At 31.1% G+C, this 24,977-nt stretch overlaps 3 protein-coding genes across 3 annotated transcripts in view; 2 read left to right on the top strand and 1 right to left on the bottom strand.

The window, feature by feature from the left end:
• Positions 1 to 4,740, top strand: part of LOC106794393 (uncharacterized) — a 17,949-nt gene extending 13,209 nt beyond the window's left edge. The window contains exons 5-7 of the mRNA XM_026123918.1: positions 3,501 to 3,715; positions 4,237 to 4,492; positions 4,642 to 4,740. Coding sequence (XP_025979703.1) covers positions 3,501 to 3,715; positions 4,237 to 4,492; positions 4,642 to 4,740 — 570 coding nt within the window. The remainder of the gene's footprint in view (positions 1 to 3,500; positions 3,716 to 4,236; positions 4,493 to 4,641) is intronic.
• Positions 4,741 to 6,911: 2,171 nt separating this feature from the next.
• Positions 6,912 to 10,885, bottom strand: LOC100802157 (metal tolerance protein 10). The gene is made up of 6 exons (XM_006587191.4): positions 10,677 to 10,885; positions 10,455 to 10,567; positions 9,921 to 10,166; positions 8,747 to 8,827; positions 8,016 to 8,246; positions 6,912 to 7,443 (listed from the first exon to the last, which is right to left on the bottom strand). Exons 1-6 carry the CDS (start codon positions 10,858 to 10,860, stop codon positions 7,096 to 7,098), a joined length of 1,203 nt encoding a protein of 400 aa, XP_006587254.1. The 5' UTR covers positions 10,861 to 10,885; the 3' UTR covers positions 6,912 to 7,095.
• A 967-nt stretch (positions 10,886 to 11,852) lies between these two features.
• On the top strand, positions 11,853 to 15,155 carry LOC121172840 (protein MAIN-LIKE 2-like). The gene is made up of 4 exons (XM_041005481.1): positions 11,853 to 11,860; positions 13,851 to 13,932; positions 14,147 to 14,806; positions 14,898 to 15,155. The coding sequence occupies exons 1-4, from the start codon at positions 11,853 to 11,855 to the stop codon at positions 15,153 to 15,155; spliced, it is 1,008 nt and encodes a 335-aa protein (XP_040861415.1).
• The last annotated feature ends 9,822 nt before the right edge of the window (positions 15,156 to 24,977 follow it).

Genomic DNA, 24,977 nt, shown 5'->3' with positions numbered 1-24,977 from the left:
GATTAGATATAGTACCTCATCAGAGCTTATAAAACCTAGGCAAAGATCTTGGAAGTTAATTTGCTTTGTAGGAATGATTTAAGCTTAAAATTTAAGATCATATCAAAAGTATCCGGATCAAATAAACATGAAAATGCAGTAACTAGGAGTGTTATAGCTCACTTTGAATTGCCCAAAGTGTGCACGAAGCGAGATCAAAACCAAGTGCACGAGCAGGTCTTCACCAAGCTCTAACTTAAGTGACTTGAGTTTTGATGTGAGATTGGACATATCCATAATGTACTCCCTTATGTTCCCTTTGCCTTTATACTTTATGGAGATGAGTTTAGCCAAAAGGTTACTCGTCTCCGCTTTTTCATTTTTGGCAAAGTATTGCTCAATTTCCTCAAGGAATTTTTTTGCACTTTGAACCTCAGAAATAGAGCCCCGAAATGCCTTTGGAATAGAGCGCTTCATGATCATAAGGCACATTCAGTTGGACCGATCCCACTTCTCAATTTTTACCTCATTAGAGGTTTCCGGAGTGAAAATGGTTTGTTCCGTCCTTAGTGCCAAGTCCAAATCCATACAGCCAAGAACAATTTTTACGGCTTCCTTCCCGACCTTAAAATTTGTCCCATTCAGCATTGGGATAGAATTCACTTGGGCAGTAACATTTGCAGCACTAGCAATATTAACTAAAGTGAGAACAAAAACTAATAACATGTTCACAAATAATCAAGCAAGTCATATAAAGTATATATAATAAGACACGCAAATATTTCCCATAGCAGATCCATCACAAGATACCCAGCATAACATTAATTCCAGTCTTGGGACAGAGAAATTAATTTGTAATTGATACTATCAACGCAATGATCAAATATTGACAATTAGTTCTGTCAAATAATAGCCTTTCTTTGGACCGATTATTGTTCACATGAAAAAAAACTTTATAATTGTCATATATTTATCATCGCAGGTATGTTATTATTTGGCCAAATTGTGTCTTTCTTTTGGCCAAGCACAATTCGCATAAATAATTCCTTACTAACATCCATGCAATTTAATTAAATCAATTTACACAATAGAGGTTACTTTGACAACATAATGGTTCAATCAATTTAATTAAAATTATCAGACATACAAATAAATGGAAAGGATCCGTAATGATTAAATTTGCACCCAATTATGATAGCAATAAATATTTGAAAACAACATCATGGTAAACTAATTACGCATCCAAAATGAACATACCACGATACTATCACAAATTTATACTAACCACAAGAATATCATAAACTATCATCCTATCACCGATTCATGAAAGAAAAACAGTTGGCAAAAAAACAATAAATTATTCATATAAGACAAAGGACCATTGCTTTATTACTGATTCATATAAACAATATATATATATATATATATATATATATATATATATATATATATATATATATATATATATTTGTGTCACGTACAAAACATCATGATAATGGCATACATATAGATTCACAAATCGCACACAATGACCTTATATAAAAATATAAGTCCCTGTGACTTTGTATTTGACATAAAGAGTTTTAGTAAACCTTATATGTATAAAACAAAAAAAAAAGTCTTGCTCACGAAATATATATTGTTCAAGAAAACCAACGCCAGATACATAGAACCTTTATCCCAAATAGAATAATATGTGAGCACACGCAACATAAGCACAAACTGTGTACAAACCCGTAAGTCAAATGCACAGGCCTTTTATTCATCTTAAAAAAAATTTTACGACCATGACACAAAATTTTACGGGTTTTACAATTTTATTGATCGAAATAGTTTCTCCCCAAAATAAAATTAGGATTCATACAACTAAAATGATCCATACATAATACATATCAAACAACTTTAAATCCCAATAATCTAACAGTAATGGTGGCTCTGATACCACTTGTTCAAAATTTTTAATAAACATTATCAAATACCAAATAAGCATCAAATCACATTACGTCAGATTATCAAGAGGTTTTAAGGAATACCTAGATCTATAGAGTTTAATCAACATGCAGCGAAATCTTACAATGGTCATGAACAATTGATTTAATGACCTTCCTCAACCAAATCACTTTCATCCTTATGGGACCTTCGTTTTCTCTTCAGATGGGGGGAGGAGAAACTATTTCTTGATTTGGTGTCTTGGGGACCATAACCATGCCTTAAGTTTTAACCTATTAGGATTCCTATTATCCCTAATGGGCCAAACTGGTTTCCGCTCATTAAGCCCATATCAATTTTCTGTTGGCAGTCTAATGGGCTCATTGAATTAGATCACTTTATATTGAACCCATCTAAATGTAAATAATTAATATAAATGTTATAATATAATATGTAGTCCATATTAATTAATTAGGAATTTTAAAATTCCTAACACAACTTAGAGTCTATATGTTGTAAATTAAGCTTATATTGTGTTATTTATGTTATTTGATTACAATTGATTTCAGATTGATTGTTTTTACAGGCCATAATTTACAATTATTCTTGAAAATCAGCTTGCTTTCTTTGAAATGCAAATTCATCAAATGATGCTACTATTATGTTCCAAAGCACTCAATATATTATTCCTGTGTGGTCTGTGTCTATCTTACCCCGATTGTGTTAATGAAGTTTACAACACTACAAAGGTTGTTCTTTTATGTGATTACTTTTTGAAGAAGTGTTTTGTCTTTGTTACATGAGAAGCAAACAATAAATAAGTTAGAGATTGTATGAGTAAAATACTAATTAAATAAATAATATGAAATCAGGTCAATGCTCAAACGTCCATAATGGTCATGAAAGATAACGAAGCAGATAATGAAGAAGAGCCACAGTTAACATTGAATTGGCAATGGATGCATGAGCCCCATGTGCAGATGAAAGATGACTAAGTCATTGGTTCAATTTCTCGTAAGTTTGTTCAACTTTTGATTCAAAAGGTTGTCACAAATGATACGAGTGATTACTTATGGTACATCACAAGGATATAACTCTTTTTTGTTTCCTCAAACTTTTATTTTTTATTTAGGTGTATTAATTAGTACCTTCTAACCCGCGTCACAAAAATTTTGCCCATGTTGACATTAGTGAAAGTGACCCTATTTGGTCCAAGCTAAGAGTGAACACCAATGGGCATGTGCTTCATGTATTTGTTAATGGAGCACAAGCATGTGAGTCATAACTATAAAATTTCCTACACACCTCTTTTTTATAGTTTAAAAATTTTCAAAATTGAAGTCTCATGTTCTTCCTTTCATGCATGTACCCCCTAGGTTACCAATATAGTCAAAATAGACAATATTCATTCACCTATGAGGCAAAGATCAAGTTGAAGAAAGGCACGAATGAGATAAGTCTACTTAGTGGCACTATTGGTTTACCTGTAAGTAACAAACACACACTTGATAGTTCATAAAGACATTATTTTATGTTAGCTAGTATTCATGTTGGTTTGACAACTAATAATATTGATCTCTTCAATGAAATAGAACTATGGTGCCCACTTCTCCAATGTGTCAGTTGGTGTTTATGGTCCAGTTCAATTAGTAGCACTAAAGAATAACACTGAGGTAGTCAAGGATATCACCAATAATACATTGAATTATAAGGTGGGATTACATGGTGAGATTGTGAAACTATACAATCCAGAAAACAATAAAGGATGGAACACAAATGGTCTTCCAACTTATAGAGTATTTGTTTGGTATAAGGTATAAGTATTGTCTCTTTTGTTTGCTTAAATGTATTTCATATAGTATTGTACTATTCTCAAGTTGAGTAAAGAACAAATAAAATGGGTTTCATGTTGATATATTTTGTAATTAATTGTCTCTTTCCACATTAACAAATGTTTATAAATTTTGTGTAGTATGAAAACATTTAAAAAACACAAGTTGAATTATACTATATTACATCATTTTCTTGTAGGCCTTATTCAAGAGTCCTAAGGGAATTGATCTTGTCGTGGTGAATTTGAAAGGGTTAAAAAAGGGCCAAGCCTAGGTAAATGGTAACAACATTGGTAGGTATTGGACAGGCTCTTATGCGGATGAGAATGGTTGCATTTCTACTTGTAATTATCGAGGATCATATGGTTCAGACAAATGCATCAGAAAGTGTGGAAGACCTACCCAAAGATAGTAATATAAAAAAATTGTAATATGACTTTTAAAATGTATCTATGGAAATGAAATGTATATTAAACATTGATTACTTCATTTTTAGGTATCATTTACCATGCTCATTCATTCGTGAAGATAATCAAAACACATTGGTATTGTTTGAAGAGTTTGAAGGTCACCCCAATGAGGTTAAATTTGTCACGGTAACTGTTGACAAAATTTGTGCAAATTCATATGAAGGAAACATGCTAGAATTATCATGCTATGAAGAGCAAGTCATCTCTAAAATTAAATTTGCAAGCTTTGCTGTGCCCGAAGATGAATGTGGATCTCCCAATGCTTTATCCATCCAGAGCAAGGTAATTTACTAATATAATATTGTCATTTTCTTTTTAGTTTTCATGATAAATTAAAGGGTTAAAAAGTAATGGAAAATCTAACTTATTTCTTTGGATTTTTTTCTTTTTTTTGGTAGAGTTGTCTGGGCAAATAAAGTTGCTCTGTTCAGGTTTCACAGAGAATGCTTGAACCTACTAGATGCAGGGTGCCACAAGATCAAAACAACCTTGCTTTAGAAATAGTTTGTGAATCTATAGCCAAGAAATAGTAGATCTTAGGATGTGTTAGAATTTTCGGAATAATGATCGTTTGACCTCTTATATGTAGCAATGTTTTGAATAAATTTGACAAATAAAATTTGTTTTTAAATATTGGATGTTTCTATTCTTCTTAATTTTATTAAAGGTTATCTAACTTACAAGAATGAAATTAAACACTTCCATAATAGATGATGATAAGTTCTAGCCTCTCGGTGATAAATCCCCTCAAGAATAGAATTTAGATTATTTTATATTAATAGGTATTGAGAATTTTTAGAATTCTAAGTGCAGTTATTTATATAATCAAAGGGTATTAAGGTTCTCCAAAATATGCATAAAGTTCATGATAATGCAAACTAGTAGAATATGGGTTTTCCAAGTGCTTTATTGTCGCGTTGGTTTTTCTTGATGCGTATGAGGTTGCAAAGTAAATTTAATTTATTAGGCCACTTGTTAATTTTGTAGTGTTTATTTTTTATATTTCACGTGTTTTATTTTTAAATTTTATTTGCTAGCTCCGTTTATTATGTTTTCTGGTTTTTATATATAGTAGGAAAATATTTATTTGTTTTGTTATTTCTGAATTTTTTATAATTTATTATGCCATTTGTTTTTTTAACGTTTTATTAATTTTTTTAGTTCTTAAGTACGTTTGAGGAATAAAAAGTTGGTATGATGTAGGGAGTTTTGTTGTACCTTTAGTGTTTATTTTTTATATTGTTATTGTGTTTTATTTGTTAAATTTGATTAAAATGCAGTATATACTAATTTAGTTATTTTATATTTTTTTATGGTTTTTTATATTTTGGTAGCTCCTTTTTTTATCTTTTTTATGTTTTATTTGTTGATATTTTAGTAGGAAAATGTAGTAGGAAAATATTTCTTTATTTTTTATTGCTTAATTTTTTAATTTATTAGGAAATTTGTTGTTTTTTATGTTTTAATAATTTTTTATTTTTGTTTATGCTCTAGAAAGATGTATGAAACTTTTTTATATTCTTTGGTAAGTTTTTATTTTTCTATGAAAATCTATTGGAAAAAACATAGTTGATATTATATTTTTGTATTTTTTTATGTTTTGTTATCCCCTTTTTTAGTTCTCTAGTATGTTGTAGAAATAAATTATTATAATACAGTATAGGGAATTATTATTTTTAGTTTTGTCTACCTTTACGTTTTATGTTTTTGAATTTGTGTGTGTTTAAATATAGGATTTGTTATATTTGGGAATTATGGTGGAAGTTCCAATAGTGCATTGTGGTCCACGAGACGAATCTCTGTTATGTTTCCAACAGATGCATGTGTCGGAGGCTATCTGAAGCGAGAAACCAGATCGTGTCTTGCTAGGTGAGACACAAGTTAGGATTAAGACTCTTTCCTAATCTTAACTAAGTAATTAAACCATTATTTTCCTACTCAGTTATTATTAGAGGATGGATATTATTATACCTTGTTATCAAATTATCACTATTTTTGCTAAGGATTATTATTATAGAGAAAAACAGTATATACTTTTTAAAATAATTTTAAATATATAGTCATCTAATTATAATCACTATGTTTGATATAAGATTTTACTTTTACATATATATTGTAAAAGTCATACAAATAGTAATTTATTATTGAATTCATCATGTGTATTAATCTTTTAATTTATTTCAATCATGATTTATTTTTTTTTTACTTTTAAAATGAGACATCTTATATAAGTGCTTATGTAGTAATGCATCCAAATATTTCAAAAATTTGTAAGCGCTTATGAAATATATATTCAAACACAAGTAATTTATTGAATTTTAATCACTAGCTTGTAATATTTTTTTGTTTTTCCAAACGCCCTAAATAAACCTATTAATAAAGGAAAAGAACAAATGAATGTCTCAACTTTAATCACTAAAATGAAAAGAGAGAGAAAAATCTGTGAAATTTATTTAATGAAAAGAACATATTCCATGATTAATATAACTATACCCAAAGTGAATATTATAATTATATATCACTCCTGCTATTTATGCATATCCGATTATAATAGTAGAATATTATAATTATATGATATGGTTAGGTCACTCTCCTATATCTCGGTTACCCATGCCTACCCGAGATTGAATATCCAAGCTAAATCCAGTCAACCCAATTTGTATTTTTGGTAGAAACTTCACAAGAGGACAATAATCCCCAATTAATAAAGACAACATAATATTTATATATGCTAGCGAAATCCATAGTAATAATAACCACACCCTTAAAACATTGCCTACCAATTTTTTGGCTTTTTCTATCCCATCTTTGTCTTTTTCTTTTTTCTTTATCATGGTATTAGACCGAAGTAATTTTGTCGAACAATGACTAATCTTTAACATGATTTATCCCACCTTTGTCTTATGCTCCAGCTTATGAGTTGTGTTCAAATCCATGTGAACGAAGGCCCTCTCAATTTCGGGTAGCTTTTCAAGCTTATCTTGAAGTGTCTCTCCAATATCATGTGCTTGACTAAGTGACATTTCTTCAGACACCACAATGTCTACTTCCACAAAGTAATTGGACCCAAAGGTGTAGGCTCTCACTGTGTCGATGTGCTTGATCTCCTTGTGATGGTTCCAACAAAGATATGTTAGCTTTGCTAGGTATTCTGCTGGGGCTGTTTTGCCAATCAATGACCACACATTCTCCATCACCGTTTTTGCCCAGTTGCTGATTGTATATAAAGCTATCTGCAAATGTAATTGCTAATTTCTGTTATTACTTTGCATCATTATAGGCTTATATAATATATATTTTTAGGACAATAAAATGTAACATTTTTTAAATATGAGAAAAGCTACCTGCAACAAAATCTCTAACAAACTATTTTGAACACATTATTTACTGTGTTGACTGTTAACTGAAATTTAAAATTTTGGTGGATCTTTCATATCGTTGAACGATCCTATTTGATTTTGTAGTAATAGTAGAATATGTATTAGAAAGAATGCGTTAAAAAGAGTATGTGATTAGTATTTTTCTTTAAATAATTTTATTTAAAAGATAATTAATTTTAATCCTTAAAAATTACAAAATCACATACTTTTAGTCTCTCATGATGAAGAATCAAGTACAAATTATTTTGGTGAAAAGTAAAGATTAAAATTTCAAGAGCCAATTTAAGAGTCTATAAAAAGCAATGCAATGTGTCAGCTGTTTCACATATATAAATGTATATAAACCTTATTTGTGTGATTAAATAAAAATTAAACAAAACCAAACATAAATGTACTATGTAATAAATGTTAAATTAAGGACATACCAGGATGGCCCCAACAGGGTCAAGCCACCAGTAGAATTTGATGGCTAGAACTGCAGTTGCTAGACCAATAGAGTTTGTAATGACATCGAAGAAATGGTCCTGAGCATAGGCCCTCACTATTTCATTCTTGAACCTGCGACAGTAAGTCATGAGCATAACTTTTACCAATGTGGCTGTGACCATAATCCCTATCATCCACTTTTCCTTCACTGGATCCCTATCAGGTTGAGTCTGTCAATAAATGAAGCAGAGATTAGTACATAATTTTTATTTTAACTTTCCGGTACATTATAGAAAAAGAATTTTAATTAATTTAGAATTCAATTAAAAGATAAAAAAAAGTCTGATAAAAAATTATTTTCGTTAAAGATCAAACTTGATCCGTATAATTCAATCTTAACTTTTACACATTAACTATTTATTCAATCACTTCCTTAAAGATTAGTACATATTTAACATGGAGAGTCTATCAATTAATAATAATTATTTAGATTCGCTAATCTTCTTTGTTTTGTGGGGGCATAAGATATGCTTTACAAAATCCTGATTCACTAAGTCAATTGTTTTGCGGAGTATAAGATATGCATTTATGCAGTCAGATAATTAGAACTGTTAATTAAGATTAATGAATTAAATTTTAATGGAGTTTAATTTTGATTTATCAAGATAAAATATAAGTCATTTAATCTTGTTCAAACATGTATTCAATTTGCTGTAATTTACATTTATACCTTTGTGATGATTTCCCTTCCTGATTCAAATAATATTTGTAATCCGAGAGTTGCCATGACTGATGCGAACACAACTATACCCTGTCAAAGTAATTTGCACACACAAAGGTAAAAAAGTGAAAAATATTGGTGAAAAAATATCTGTCAAATAACCAGAGCATGCCATTTCAGCGCTTTTTTTTAGTTAGTTTCTGTAGTACGTGTTTTAAACTAATTTTTGACATTCTAATAATGCAATTCAGTGTCAAATTTATTTATATTTTTCATGTTAACTTTTAAGTTTTTCTTTAAAAATGTGATTTCAACAAACAATCTGTAGTTTTTAAATAAAAAATGAAATTACAAATTAAGTAATCTACTATAGATATCATAAACCTGTAAAACATTATGACATATTTACATGTCAAGCCGTGAGGGCTTTGTTGCCTACCCGCTGGTATTTTTGTAAATTTCCTTAAAAATAGGAATAATCTCATTTGGATGGGCTTCTGTAATATTCGCCTTATAATCTATCTGTAGATATAATAATTTTTTTTCCTTTTTTATGTGACAGCTATAGCTTAGTCCACCAAATAACAATATATTTCTTTGGAAAATAAATTCGTTTTGCATTACTATATAACAGAGTAATTTAATATCACGTGTTGAACAGATATATAATAGTAAAGATACATTACTTACATGTTTTATAATGCTTGTATTTGAAGAAATAATTGTTTACTTTATAATTTTTTTTAACAAGTTATCAAAATTAAGTAATTATTTCTTTGAAATAAGTTGAACTAATTATGCACGTATTAGTAATAATAAGAATGACTGTATTATGCATCATAAACAAAAAATAATGAATATATTAATAAAACACCAACGCAATATATTGAACTGATGAAAAAGTTGAGATTCCAAATGAGCTCAAATAAATTACTTTGTGTATATACATATGAAAATTTAATCTAATAATGTTAATGACAAATTTAGAGATTGAAATGTGTATTAAAATCCACGTATGACAAATTTGCTTTTTCTAAGAAACAATCGGAGAGAGAATACCATGGATAATTTTTAATGAATTATATAGAGGGACAGTCATGAAGCTAAAAATTCAATTAATTAATGACTCAATTCTTAAATTCGTTGAGGAACCAATATGTTTCTAAATGAAAGAAGCAATTACCACAGGTTGCATCCGGTTCTTGCCAATGGGGTATTTGTGTTGATTTGGTTTGCTCATAGCATGAGCAGTGAACCAAAGTATGAATCCTGACAAGAGATCCAAGAGTGAGTCCAGAGTTGATGCAATAACAGCCAGGGATCTACTCTCAATGGAAGCATACACTTTTGCCACAAATAGCACCATGTTCCCTATGTTGGATGCATAAATTGCCACCCTCTCACTCCTTTCAAGTTCCTTCATCTCATCCTAATCAAAATTAAGCTTCCCATTCATATATGCATACAAAAATCACTTTAAATAAGGACAACACTTAGTACAGTATCTGAGTATTGTTTTTGCTGTTCTCCCATCAGAATTTAAGTTTTACCTTGGTGATTTGTATATAACTCTTAAATGAAAATCTTTATTATGTGGATTACTGAGGTAGAACTCCAATTTTGATTGGAGAACATTACAAACAGCACCTAAAGTATATAAAATAATTATAAACATAAAAAGGTAGTCAGAAAATGAGTAAATTTTTCTTCTCAAAACCTCTGTTAAATTTCCTGGTATCATGCCCAAGTCAGTGTATGAATCCACTTCTTGGTAGCCTTTAAGAAGCCTTTCTTGCCTCTTGTAGTACTCAGCAAGTTTCCTTTGCCTCTCTGAGATATAAAAATGCAAATTTCATTTTAGAAAAATGCAATTTTTCAAAAAAAAAAAAGTTGGAAAATAATTATAAAAAAATTTAAATATGCTCAATTTATAATATACTTAGTGTATTTATGAAGAATCCAAAGCCAAAATGAGACTCCATTCGCCTTTCTGGTAACCGATGTTCTTCCATGTTGATCCTCCATGAAGGTTGCCTAGCCATAGACACATTCTCTACTGCTATTGTTGGTGAAAGAAGCTCGGTTCTATAGTCAGTGGAATCGGTTCTAAGTTCAGTTCCCATCTTTGCTATGCTTGAATTCTAAGCATTTGTGTGTGTGTGCGCTATATATAATAACTAGAGCAAGTGGAGTGGTTACTATAGTAGGTAATATGGAATATTAAAACTTGGTGATGGCCGCGGGAAGAATAATTTAATTTAATTAACTTAAGAAAGCATGGACAATGCTTGATTATTGTTCTGGCATGAACCATATCTTAGTCCGTCTACTATGTCATGTATTATAAAGAACTAACTTAATGAGATGATGTAATATTTGCTAATATGAACGGAATTCATCTTGGGAATATGCTTAGTGTTCAATGTTCACATTTCAAGCTTCCATATTTTATTTGTGGTTAAGAAGAATCAACTTTTACTTAATTAAAAGGAAATAAAAACTATCAATTCGGTGCTTTGTTTGTAGCTAAACTAGTTTTTTCTCCTAGTTAGTAGGAAGCATCCTAAACTCAGCTAATTAATTAGATTGAAATGGACCTATTGGAATCAAGTTTTTTATTTGGTGCATAAATTGATCAGTTTTTTTTTGTTTTAATTTCCTAAAATAAAATTATCTATTTACATTTTTATGATAAATAAAACTAGTTGGTTCCTCTAAGCAATAGTGATATTTTAAAAAATAAAGTGCAAAGTCATAACTATTGATTGAAAAATTAAACTCACCACTATTATAAAAAACGTAAGTACGTACATAATAAAAAAATGGTAATTGGTACGAATAACGTTTTGCAAAATGCAAACAATGCACGAATCGTGATTTCTGTCAAATCACTTTATATTTTTAATTTTTAATTATTATTTATTTTTAAAAATAATATTATCCTTCCATATTTCCGTTCGTGCATTTCATGCATTTCCTGCATCTCTTTATTCATAAATTTTTTTAAGCATCGCTAATATAATAAACTATAAAAACTGTTACGTATAAATTGTTGATTTTTAAGGAATGTTATAACTCAATCTCTATTCGTCGTAAAAAAAAAAAAAAAAAGAGCATGCTAAGGTAAGATGATTTCATGTTTAGAGGGTGTTGGTAGAAAAGAGGAAATGGAATCTTTTATGTGGCTGTGAAGGAACCCGCTCCCAATTTCCTCAAGGGATTTTCTTTGTGCACCCAGAATAATTGTTAGTGCACCTAATATTTTAGGTGAAGTGGCTAAATTACTCTTCAATTAAAATTTTAAAAAGGGTTCTCCCTCTCTTCTCGTCTCCTATGTTGTTCTACTTCCCTCTTCTTCATTCTCTACTTCTTCTGCGTCGTGTCACCAGTGATTGTCACTATCCCAACTGTCGACGTCGCCTTCGTCGTAACTCCTTCCATCTGCGCCCCTCTTCTTCATTCTCCACGGGCATTTATACTTGTTACTTTGGCATTGGCATTTATACAGATTTGAAATCTGTATAATGCATACGAAATCCGTATAATGCATACGGATTGTCAATCCATACGAATTATATGGATTTTCAATCCCTATGAATTATACGGATTTCCAATCCATATAATCTTTTTTAATTTATTAATTAATAAAATTAGAATACAATAAATTTTTCTTATTTAAAAATAAATTAATATTTTTGTTTTTATGCTATTAATTTATAGATAAACATTTTGTATATTTCTAATGTTTTTTTATTTAATTAATTATATTTTTTAAGTTGGTTTTTAAGAATTAATTTATTCAATAAATAAATAATTTAAGAATTTTTGTTTATTTAAAAATGAATGTATTGTAGAAGCAAAGACTTTGACTTTGATGTTTTGATGATGTCATGTGATCATGCACTTCTCAAGTTTAATTCAAGACAAAAATCCAAGAAATTCAAGATACATCATCAAGAAGATCTCTAGTGATTTAGGAAGGTAATTCCAAGTTGAAACAGCAAGAGGTTTGGCCAATAAATTTAAGCAAAAATGTTTTTACAAGAGATTTACTCTCTGATAATTGATTACCAGAGGATGTAATCGATTACCAGTGGTCAAAACACTTCCTGAAACGTTTTTAAAATAATTTTTGAATATTTTTGAAGGCATGTAATCGATTGTACATGAGGATTGTAATCGATTACCAACTACTGAAAATGTTTACAACAGTCATTAGAAATTTGAATTCAAAATTTATAATGTGTAATTGATTACACATGGATGGTAATCGATTACCAACAGTTATTGAACGTTTTGATTCAAATTTTAAAGTCTGTAATCGATTACACAAATATGGTAATCGATTACCAGAGGAGAATTTCAGAAAATAATTTCCAAGAGTCACATCTGTTCAAATGATTTTTTAATGGCCATCAAAGGTCTATTTATATGTGACTTGGAACATGAATTTGTTCAAAGTTTTTCAGAACAAAAAGGTCTTATCCTCTCAAAAGCAAAATTATCTTATCCTCTTAAAAAATTCCTTGGCCAATACACTTGCAATTCAATAAGGAATTATCTTGAGTGTTCCATTGTTCAATCTATCTATTTCAAGAGACATTTCTTTTTCTCTTCATCTTATTTCTGAAAAGGGATTGAGAGACCAGTGGTCTCTTGTTGTAAAGCAATCTGAACACAAAGAAATGGTTGTCTTTGTGTGGTTCAGAACTTGTAAAGGGCTTTTGCAAGATAGTGGAACTCTCAAGCAGGTTGCTTGGGGACTGGACGTAGGCACAAGGGTGTGGCCGAACCAATATAAATCTGAGTTTGCATTTTCTCTTTCCATAAACTCCTTTATTTATTATTGCATATTGCTTCTATTCAGTAAGTTTAATTTGCATAATTATTTAGGAATTCATTTTGAAAGGAATCTTGGGTTTTGGGTTAAAATCAAAATAGAATTTTTTTTTTAACTAGGAAAAGATTGTGATATCTTAATTCAAGCCCCCCCCCCCCCCTTTCTTAAGATATTTGAGACCACTTGTCTAACATGTATGAATATTATTGTTATTTATTTATTTTTAAAATATAAGAAATTTAATTATATTTGTACGCATTGTGGATGTCGAAGGCCAACATCATCTGCACGTAGACAATGGGCAGCTGCACTTGTTGCTGAGGATGTTGAGCATGTGGATCATGCAGCTGACGAGGTTTATGAGTAGCCTCAAGAGGCAGTTACTGATGATGTACGTGCTAATGCCCAGGGTTTTCCAAGTGGGCCCCACGATACATCAATTTTGACGGAATATATTCATCATGTGGCAGCCACAGTTTGGGCAGAAGAGATACTTATTTCTTGAATTATATAATATTTTCATAACTATTTTTCATTTAACTTGAAGTGATTAATATATTTTTTTTCAGGAACGTCCGGAGTTGAAGTTGTCCTCTCATGTAAGGAAAGTACAGAAATTTGGAAGGTCTGCTCTAGAGATTGAAGGCATAGTGGTTGCCACAGGATTAAGTCATCTGATTTCATGTTCCTTGGACACTGGTGACATGGGACTTATATTTGCTTTTGCGGATAAGTGGCATAAGGAAACTAGTAGTTTCCATCTTTTGGTAGGAGAGGTCACTATCACGCTCAATGATGTGGCATCGTTCCTACACTTGCCCATTACAGGCGCCTTCCATACCTTTAATGCTCTTCATGTAGACCAAGCCATGGACTTGTTAGTTGAGTTGCTTAAAGTCAGTACACAAGAAGCAAAAGATGACACATTTCAATGCCATGGGGCATATTTTTGCCTAGCCTGGCTACGAGACATTTATCGTAGCAAATGTGATGCGGGACAGTGGACCGTAGCAGCTCGAGCATATCCTTTGTATCTAGTAGGTTGCACATTGTTTTCTAACAAGAGTGTCACACACGTGCCTGTGATATTCTTGTATGCATTTCGTGACCTCGGCCAAATTGGAAGCTACTCATGGGGAGCGGCTGCACTGGTCCATATGTATGAGAATTTGAATGATGCGTCAAAGAAAACTGTCAGGCAACTTGTAGGATATATCACACTGCAACATGTATTTATAATTTCTTTTAACACTTTAATTATTAGTTTTGTAGTTTATATTGACTATTGATTTGATTTTATTTTGTTTTTTAAATGTGTAGTGTTGGATCTACAAGTATTTTTCTACTGTTGCTTTGTGTGTTGCTGATGAGGATTATCATGAAAAGAAACCACGTGGTTGTTGTTGGAAGTTTGGGAAGGCATTACTGGTGTCAACGTATCATAAGTGGTTGGATAGATTGATGTCCGGCACTGTGTGTTGGATTCCTTATGGTGACCACCGTGCATTCAGAGAATTTGAGTTGATCTCCTTATTTTTTGGACAAATCAGATGGGGTCAATCTATTGTGATACAATGACCAAAAAGGGTTGTGCGACAGTTTGGTTATATGCAGACCATTCCTCCACGATTTACTCCTCATCTTTATCTATAGAGGAGATTGACGATAAATGGATGTAGTTCTTTGAATACCTTGCACCGGTGGGTAAGATTTGTGTTGCTCTTGGACAGTGTGCAACAGATTACATGGAGTGATTCTACATGATATCTCACCCCTTCATGAGTCCGACAGAACCTGGGGATCCTCCTAGACATCCACCCGTAGTGCATGATGATACATTTATTGAACCAGATCCTCCTTAGTAGTCGTTTGCCGCAGCGACTATGCCAGAAGCACTTGCACCTGCACCTACTGATGTAAACATGCCTCGACATATAATGGTATAATATATTTTGAATTCACTCATTGTTATTCATTTTATGTGTCATGCATTAAATGCTTACCTTTTACCTTGTTGTCAATGTCGTAGGAGGTTTGCCAATGGATAGCAGAAAGGTTGGAATGCTTGATCAACATGAGGATAGTTACTACTAGAACTAAAGCATACATTGTGATTGAGTAGTGCCTGAGAATCGCCAAGGGTGTGGTTGAGCAATGGAATGTTTATGTTCGATCAAGACAAAGGTGACATACGTCGGATGCATGAAGATTCTTAGAATTGTTTTAAGTTTTACAAGAAGTATGATGTTTATCATTTGTTGTTATTTGTCAAGCTATTTATTTATTTTTCATTTATGTAGTATGCAAATATTAAATTATTGACCTAACTAGAATATGTTAAACCCTAAACCAAATTAATTAATCCCTCAACCTTACATACATAAATTGTTAACACTAAAACCCTAAACTCTAATCCATATTAATTAATCAAATAACCCTAAATAAAAACCCTTAACCATAAAACCCTGACCCCTAAGTAGTAAATACACCTTAAGTAGTAGATGATTTGCCTTGACCCCTTAATAAACAAAAACAATATATCGTTTGATAATTTGCCTTTTTCTAATCTGATTATTTGCATAGTAGATGATTATATAAAAGAAATAATTATATGAACGTCCAATGAAAGACACATTAATTATCACATTACATGACAACCCCATAAGTATTTCACAACTATGTACGTTACAAGTATTGGCTTAACCGTAACTAAATGTTCAATCTTCCCCTAAGTCAACAAAGTGTGTTGTCAACCTCATCAAATTTCTATATTGTTGCATTTTACTAATATATGGTATAGGTCGTTACTTTGCTTGATAATGACAATGTGTAGACCATAACAAAGTTGTTGGCAGTAAGGGACAACCATCTCTTAGAAATATGAGTTACATGGGCACATACACATTCAAATGATCGCAACATATTTTATTACATAAATTACACAAACGAGACAATCATGATTTTACCTGAACAAAATGATTGTCATACACATGACCAATAATATAATGTGATGTACAAAACAATCTCTTGGTGGTTGATTTCTAAGAGGAAAAAATGTCATGCTTTGTTGGAAAGAAAGAGAAACAAGGATGACATTATACCTTGATGCAATCACATATCTCATGTCGGTTATATTCATCCACTTATCCTGAGTAACCTACACGAAACAATTTTAATTACATTTATTTAAAGAAAAAATAATCCATCAAAACGTAACAAAAAACTTATATACCATGGATAATCCATCAACAAGTAGCGACCACTTTAATTCTTCAAATCTGTATATGCCACCAAGTAGATTGATATACTCATCAGACCATTTTGCAAGTTCTTTAAGCAAATGGTTATGAACCAAAGACCATGAATTTTCACTCGTACCTAATAAGGCAACAATTACACGATATCCGTAATTACCATCAAGTTTGACATCAACAATGCTTTTCAATGAAATCATGAATGCATGGATGAAATTGATCCAACATGGGCATGTTCCTTCTTGGTTTTGGTTGTTCAGATGACGATGCACTCTGTTTGACTGAAGAATTGTTACTTTGCATAGAATGTAATGCATCCACATACTTCTAGTAAGACGAAACACACACTTTATTGATCTTTGATGTTTGGTCATCAATTTCTTTTGAGTACATTTTGTTTTCACCTTTTCTGGAGGAGTAAACATAGAATTTAGATCAGGGTAGGCAATTCCCAAAGTTTACTCTTTAGCCCGAAGTTTACCCTTTAGAGTAACTTTGCCACAAACATCAAGCTCTTCAAACTGCTTAGATATGGTTTCAATCTCTTCAGTTATGCTGACTTTAGGCTGAGATAACCCTTGGTCTGAAAAAATTAGCCTCCGCCAAAACATATGGATTATGTCAAGTGGTATGGTACCAACAACATATCTAGCTAACTCACATGCACAATGCCAACATAATTTACATGCTCAAACTCAACAAAGATTGGTTTAAAGCATACATTGATACCATTCCAAGTAATTTCTTGTATAAGATAACTTTAAAAACATGTCCAACCACATGTGTATTTGTCTCAAAAGATGCCTTCATTTCAGTGTGATGCATCGTGATCATGTTATTCATGGCTTCCCAAATACTACATAGATCTCTAAGGCTATTTTGTAGTAGTCTCTTTAAGGCCTAATGAGAAAACTCAACCTTGCATTTGAAATACACAAACAAGTAAACAAAAATAATTATTTTTATCCATTAGAACCTAAACACTAATACCAACAAATATTTACAACTTTCATACCTGTTAGTTGTTGTGTTTCCTAAATGCATCACCTTATTCATCTAGACTTTAACAAATCTTTCTTTATAGGGAATCAACCATGTTTGCTTCACATAGTCAACAAACATTGGTCACGGTGAGCAAACAATTTCAAACTTCATAAGGCAGTCATCGAACTCTTGCTCAGAACGACAATCCACCAAACTCCACCAGGCTTCCACAACATTATCCCATGCATTTTTTTTTTACCAACAAGGATTTTACATTTTGTCTTCACATTCATATCAATGTGAAACAGACACAAAAAATTGGTAGACTCAGGGAAAACAATTTTCACTGCATTCATCAATGCTAGATCTCTGTCGGTAACAATAACTCCAGGAAGTGAATCATGTCTCAAAAAAATATCTTGAAACCGATCTAGAGCCTAAACAACATTATATAGATGTTCTCCCTCCAAATAGGCAAAAGCAACTGAAAATGTCATTCCTGTTGGTGTCACACCAATAATGTCAAGTAACGGTAGCCTGTACCTGTTCATTTTGTAGGTACTATCTATGATAAATACTAAATTATAGGCATTGGATAATTTGACTGCATCAGGATGACTCCAAAATATATCACGTACAACATCTTCATCCTTTAATCTATGCCAATGAATATATTGATTCCATTCAAGAAGCTTCATTAGTTGTTACATTTCACTATTATTGTCTCTTATGAAAGAACAATATGCATATCTTGGATTGTATACTTGTTTCACTGTTGTATAAATATTGGCATTGTGCTCCTTCAATGTTAGAAGAATGTTTCTTGGGTTGACCATTAACTTTGTCATATCACAAATAATAATATTTTCATCCTTAAACAGTCGACCATTATATGAATGTCCAACTAATGACTTAGCCAATGTATGATTATGACTCCCACATATTAACTTCACCATCTATCTTTCACCTTCCACCACTGGTTTCACTCACAACTTAAAGGGACACCCACATTTTCTACTGTCGGTAACTGTTCGTACTAAATCTTTCTTCCTGACCATATATTTTCTACTCCTTTCACAACTAATTAAAACAAATGAGGTCCTTCCTCTAATTTCATTATTTGTTTTTGACCTCATAATCACCGCCACAAAACCAATATCATATGCAACAGAGCGAGCCCAATGCAAAACATCATTACAGGTAGCAAACACCTACAAAAAGGATAATACATGTTTAGTCTTCAAGGGACATTCATTTACTTACTTTAATAAAAAAAACAAAATCATATTAATACCTGGGAAGCATGGAAGGCATTAGAACAATTAATATGTTGAAACATACCAACTTCCTCTCCATTTTCTTCATTCACATTAGGTTTCTCTCCATTTTCTTCATTCATATTAACTTCTTCAGACATGATGTAGTCATACATCCAGTGATCTTCGTCCATCTTAACAAAATATTTTAAAAAAAATCAATGACAAACATACGACCCCTAACGACACCATACATATACTATCACTCAATTTTTAATTATTTTACTGCATTTAATAATATAATACATTAAAATTGATAAGCATATATATTAAAATTTACACTTGCATAAACTATTATATGACACAATTTTATTATTTTTTTACTTCCATAAAGTAGTTAACTTAATAATATTTACACAAAAATTATAAATCTTTAGTACTAGCTACAAAAAAAAAATATCAATTCTTTTAGGGACTAATAGTCCTTGCTAAAAAAAATATATACATAAATAATTACCTGCAAATTAGTTATAAATATCAACTTGTTTTATTACAAATTATGTTGCGATAAATTACTAATGAGTTATTAGTTAACATTTTTGTTGTTAATTGTAATTTATAAATTTATAAGAACTAAAAAATCACTTTTCGAATAAAACAAATAAAATAAAATATAACGGTAAATTATTTAAAAATAAATACCACTTTCAAATTATAAAAACTAAAAGTTACAAATTATGAAACTATACCGTATTTAAACATATTACAAATAATAAAACTAATCATATTAAAAAAACAATAAAAATACATTTTATAATAATTTTTTTAAAAAAAATGTTTTTACGGATTGGTATTCCGTAAGTTAAATATATATTACAAATTGTCAGTTCGTATGTTTTATACGGATTGCAAATCCATATAAAACTATATTGAAGTTGCAGAAAAAATTGACATGCATCTGCCGTCACCACCACAACCATCACTTGTCAATGAACTAATCAATGCGCTCGACCAAATAATCACACAAGAATGAATGACCACCTCTCACGAGAATGAAAGCAAAGAACAAGATGAATGGCGTGTGAGGAAGAAGAAGAAGAAGTAATCAGAGGGGTAGTTTCAGAATTTCAAAAAATTGTTGGGTGCACAAGAAATTTACTAGGTGCACAAAGCAATTTCCTTTCCTAAATAGTAATGGTCGTGTATGTATTTATGAAGGATCCGAATTTTCTTTAGGGGTTGCTATTGTGCTATCAAAAACATTAGCCACATGCGCGCATTTTTGCCATATCCCACAACTGTCCCCAAAAAATTGGATAAGGAATAGTGTTTTGTAGTGTAACCGGGTGAAAAAAATTTAACAAAAAGTGCGTTTCCATTTTAGTTTACAACAAAATCATGTTTTGATTATTAACTTTTATTGAATCTTTATTGAAAAAAACAATTTTAATATTATCTACTTATCCAGTTCAACGAAGTCACCTCAACAACACATACATGTGACAATCCATAAATGACATAAATCGCACATGACTTGTCATAATGTTGGATTATTGATTCATAAAGCGAATTACCTAAATGGAGTTAATAATTTTGACAAATCTTTTTTTTTTTGCTGAGTTAATGTTGACAAATCTCATCCTTCCACTTCTTTAAAAATAAATCAAAGGCTGAAATTTAAAACACACTCTGATGTCCGTTTTGGCTTTTAGCAATAAAAAAAAAATCTCCGTTTTTTTTTTTCTTTTTGACGTCCCTTTTCTTCAACAGCTTCTACTTCACAAAGCCATTAACCAAAAAAAAATAATAATAATAAAGGGTGGGTGACGATTGAATGAAGAAAGGCTAAAATATGTTTTTGTTTCATATAAATATCGAAAAGTTTAGAATTCGTTTCTGTAAATTTTTGGATACGTTTTTTATCTTCGCAAAATTTAAATGTGTTATTTTTTTGGCCAAAATTAGGCTTGGATTATCTAAACCTATGTGAAAATTTTCTTTTACGTTCTATATATATATAAAAAAAAAGGAATTGTCTTCTTTTGGTTCATTTTCTTTAACCTTCACCTTCATTTTCTCTTTGGTAAACCTTCACCTTCCACCTCCAAACTATGTCCCACCAATGAATAGATTGGAACTCTTCGGCAATGGGGTGCTCCAAGTTTAGGCAAATGAAGGTAAAGGTTAAAGAAGATGGACCCTTTTTTTTATAAAATGTTGAAGAAAAAAAATTGCACGTAGGTTCAAATAATCCAAGCCTAGCTTTGGGACAAAAAATAACACATTTAAATTTTGTGAAGATGAAAAGTGTACCCAAAATTTTGCGGGGACGGATTTCAAACTTTTCGATATTTATAGCGATGAAAAACATATTTTAGCTAGTGAATAAATTATTGCTCAACATTGCTACACAATGAATTTCTTTAGTTCTGTTTCTCCATTAGGGGTGTAAGCAGATATGGGTTATCGATTGCATAGAGTTATCGACCTGAATTGAGTAAGCATTAATGCATCCTTAACTTTCAGGATCAAAGTAACTAGGGTTTTATTTATTAAAGTCACTTTAGATGGATTTTAAAAATATTTTAGATCTATTTACAATGTATCATTGGTTTTGGCAAAAAAAAGTATTTGAAACTCCTTATCTTGAATATGATACGCTTGTTTTCCATCCCCATGGATAAATAGATAGATAGTGGATAGTGGAGTGTTGAAGTAAGACACAATTTTTATTTTAATAAAAAAATCTAACAAGAAATAGTTTTGTTTGATTCATTTAATAAAAAATTTAACTTATAAAAAGATTACGTTTTAAAAAAAATAACAAAATTAAATATTTTAACCTGTTGACTTAACCCAATCCAATCCGTTTACAAACAGATTGATTTGGGTTAGGCTTCATTTTTTCTTCTTAGAAAACCGACCCAAATTAACCCATTTGAATTTGATTAGATTAAATCATACGTTTAATCAAACTCAACCCAATTCATTTACAAATAGATTGATTTGAGTTGTATTTCAATTTTTTCTTCTTAGAATATTAGTCTAAATTAATCCGATTAAATTTGATTAGATGGATCAAAGGTTTAACCAAATCCAACCCAACCCAAATAAACAGTTAGACTCTATTCTCCATTGTGCCTCTTCAACATTAACGGCAAAACGTGGGACATGCTACGTGCACCCAGCAACATTGCTGGTGCACCCAACAAATAGTGAATGGGCGAAATTGCCCTTATGCAATCCCATCTTCCGGAAGAACCTTCTTCCGGAAGTTCTTTTTAAATGAATTTTGTTTAAAATGAAATTTTTTTTCTAATAAATTAATTACGTTATAAAATAAATAATATTATTATACATAAATTATTAGTATACATAATTATGACTAACATTTGTAATTCATATTTTATGTGCATGTAAATTTGAATAATAAATTTTGTGACAATTGAGTATAATTTGAATCATACAAATTACTTAATTCGTATATTTTTCAAAAAATATAAAATATTTACTATGATAATATTTTATTTGTATTACAAAACTTAATATATAATAAATAAATAATTTTAATTTTATAACAACGTGAAGTAGATAAAGATTTCATTTTATAATAATAACCAGAATTAAAATAATATTTAATGCATATTTAATGACGATTTTGTCCCTGTGTTGTTTTCTTTAAATTTACTGCACTACTTTTCCATTTTACACCTTTTTGCTTTCACTTTCATCCCGGTGTTCTTCGTATTCCTTTTCCGTAAAAAGCTTTCAAAGTTTTGGTGGTTTCGTTTGTGTGTTTGAAGTAGCCGTTCAGTGAAGGTTAAATATTGGTGGTACACATTTTGTCGTTGCTGTTGGTATTCGGTTGTAGTTGTTGTTCCTATTTCGTCGGAGGTATGCATTTATTGGTTTTTTTTGTGTTTTTGTGTGTAGATTTGTTAGAGAAGGTGAACAGTAAAATGGTAAAAACTTTTTCCGGAAGAAAAACTCTGAACTTCCGGAAGAAGGTGTTCCGGGAGAAGAACTGTCAACTTCCGGAAGGAACTTCCGGAAGAAGTTCTTCCGGAATATTAATTTTTTAAATTCTTTTGGAATTCTGTTTTAAAATTAGTGAAAAAATTTATATATATATATATATATATATATATATATATATATATATATATGAATATTATAATTTATAATATTTGTATTTAAAATTTTTGAAATTGTGGATAATTGGTTTAATTAGGTATAATGATTTTGGTATAATATTAAATGATTTAGGTAAAATAATTGTATTTTGTTGTAGTAGAAAAATGTTTTATTAGTTGTTAATTACAGTGTTTAGTTTAAGTAAATAATGTAGTTATAAATTTTGAATGTATTTGTATTAGTTCTTAATATGTTTGTTAGTTAATATGTAGTCAATTTTTAGATGTGGTTATATGGTAATTTGAATGTACTTGTGTATGATACATAATTTAATAATATGTCGTTAAGATGGACGAAGATCAATGGACGTATGACTATACGATGTCACAAGAAGTTCATATGGATTATGATTATGATAATGAAGAAGAATGTGGTGTGAATGAACCACATGTTGATTGTTCGAATGCTTTTAATACATCTCAGGTAATCATGTTGATTAGTTTGAGTCATTTGGTTGAATTGATGTTTTTTATAAAAATTAATATGTTGGGGTTGCGTTGAAGGTATTTGGTACTCGAGATGATGTTTTGCAGTGGGCTCGAACAGTTGCCCATGAAAATGGATTTTTTGTAGTGATTATGAGGTCTGACACAGATACCGGTAGCAGAGGAAGAAGTTCATTTGTCTTAATTGGATGTGAAAGGAGTGGTATGTACAAGTGTAGGAATAAAGAATTCGTTAGAAGAGACACTGGGAGTAGGAAATGTGGTTGTCCCTTCAGGCTTCGTCGGAAACCAGTGCATGGAGGGGAAGGTTGGATGATGAAGTTGATCTGTGGGATTCACAATCATGAATTGGCCAAGTCCTTAGTTGGACATCCATACGCTGAGCGATTGACTAAGGATGTAAAGAAAATTATTGTTGATATGACAAAGTCGATGGTGAAACCAAAAAATATCTTGCTAACGTTGAAGGAGTACAATGCCAACAGTTGCACCACGATCAAGCAAATTTACAATGCAAGAAGTGCATATCGTTCTTCAATAAGAGGAGCTGATACCGAAATGCAACATCTGATGAAGCTTCTCAAACGTGATCAATACATTCATTGGCATAGATTGAAGGATGAAGTTGTGGTGCGTGATCTGTTTTGGTGTCACCCAGACGTAGTAAAATTATGCAATGCATGTCATCTGGTGTTTTTTTATAGATAGTACCTACAAAACAAACAGGTATAGATTCCCACTACTTGACTTTGTTGGGGTGACACCAACGATGATGACATTCTCTGCTGGGTTTGCATATCTGGAGGTTGAGCGTGTTAATAATATTGTATGGACTTTGGAATGATTTCGAGGTCTATTTTTAAGAAACGATCGCCTCCCTGTTGTTATTGTCACTGACAGAGACCTAGCACTGATGAATGCAGTGAAAACTATGTTCCCGGAGTGTACAAATTTGTTGTGTAGGTTTCATATCGATAAGAATGTGAAGGCAAAGTGCAAATCTTTAATCGGTCAAAAAAATGCCTGGAACTATGTAATGGATAACTGGGGTACTTTGGTTGATTGTCCGTCCAAACACCAGTTCGCTGAGTACCTTCAGAAGTTTCAAATTGCTTGTTCGCCTTGGCCGATGTTTGTTGACTATGTTAACGGCACATGGATTATCCCCCACAAGGAAAAATTTATTACAGCATGGACGAATAAGGTCATGCACCTAGGCAACACAACAACAAATAGGTATTAAGAACTTATTTTTTTTGTTAGTAA

The sequence above is a fragment of the Glycine max genome, chromosome 9, assembly GCF_000004515.6.
Source record: "Glycine max cultivar Williams 82 chromosome 9, Glycine_max_v4.0, whole genome shotgun sequence".
Taxonomy (NCBI): domain Eukaryota; kingdom Viridiplantae; phylum Streptophyta; class Magnoliopsida; order Fabales; family Fabaceae; genus Glycine; species Glycine max.
Note: the sequence above shows the minus strand (reverse complement) of the source record. Positions and strands in the feature narration are given on the sequence as shown.

Excerpts from the sequence above, each read along its gene's own strand:
- LOC121172840 (XM_041005481.1), top strand. Across the intron at positions 13,933-14,146 it reads TGGATCATGCAGCTGACGAG|GAACGTCCGGAGTTGAAGTT; the intron begins GTTTATGAGTAG and ends ATTTTTTTTCAG. Across the intron at positions 14,807-14,897 it reads GATATATCACACTGCAACAT|TGTTGGATCTACAAGTATTT; the intron begins GTATTTATAATT and ends TTAAATGTGTAG.
- LOC100802157 (XM_006587191.4), bottom strand. The coding sequence starts at position 10,860 with ATGGGAACTGAACTTAGAACCGATTCCACTGACTATAGAACCGAGCTT. Across the intron at positions 10,568-10,676 it reads ATTCTTCATAAATACACTAA|AGAGGCAAAGGAAACTTGCT; the intron begins GTATATTATAAA and ends TTTATATCTCAG. Across the intron at positions 8,247-8,746 it reads GAAGGGAAATCATCACAAAG|ACTCAACCTGATAGGGATCC; the intron begins GTATAAATGTAA and ends ATTTATTGACAG.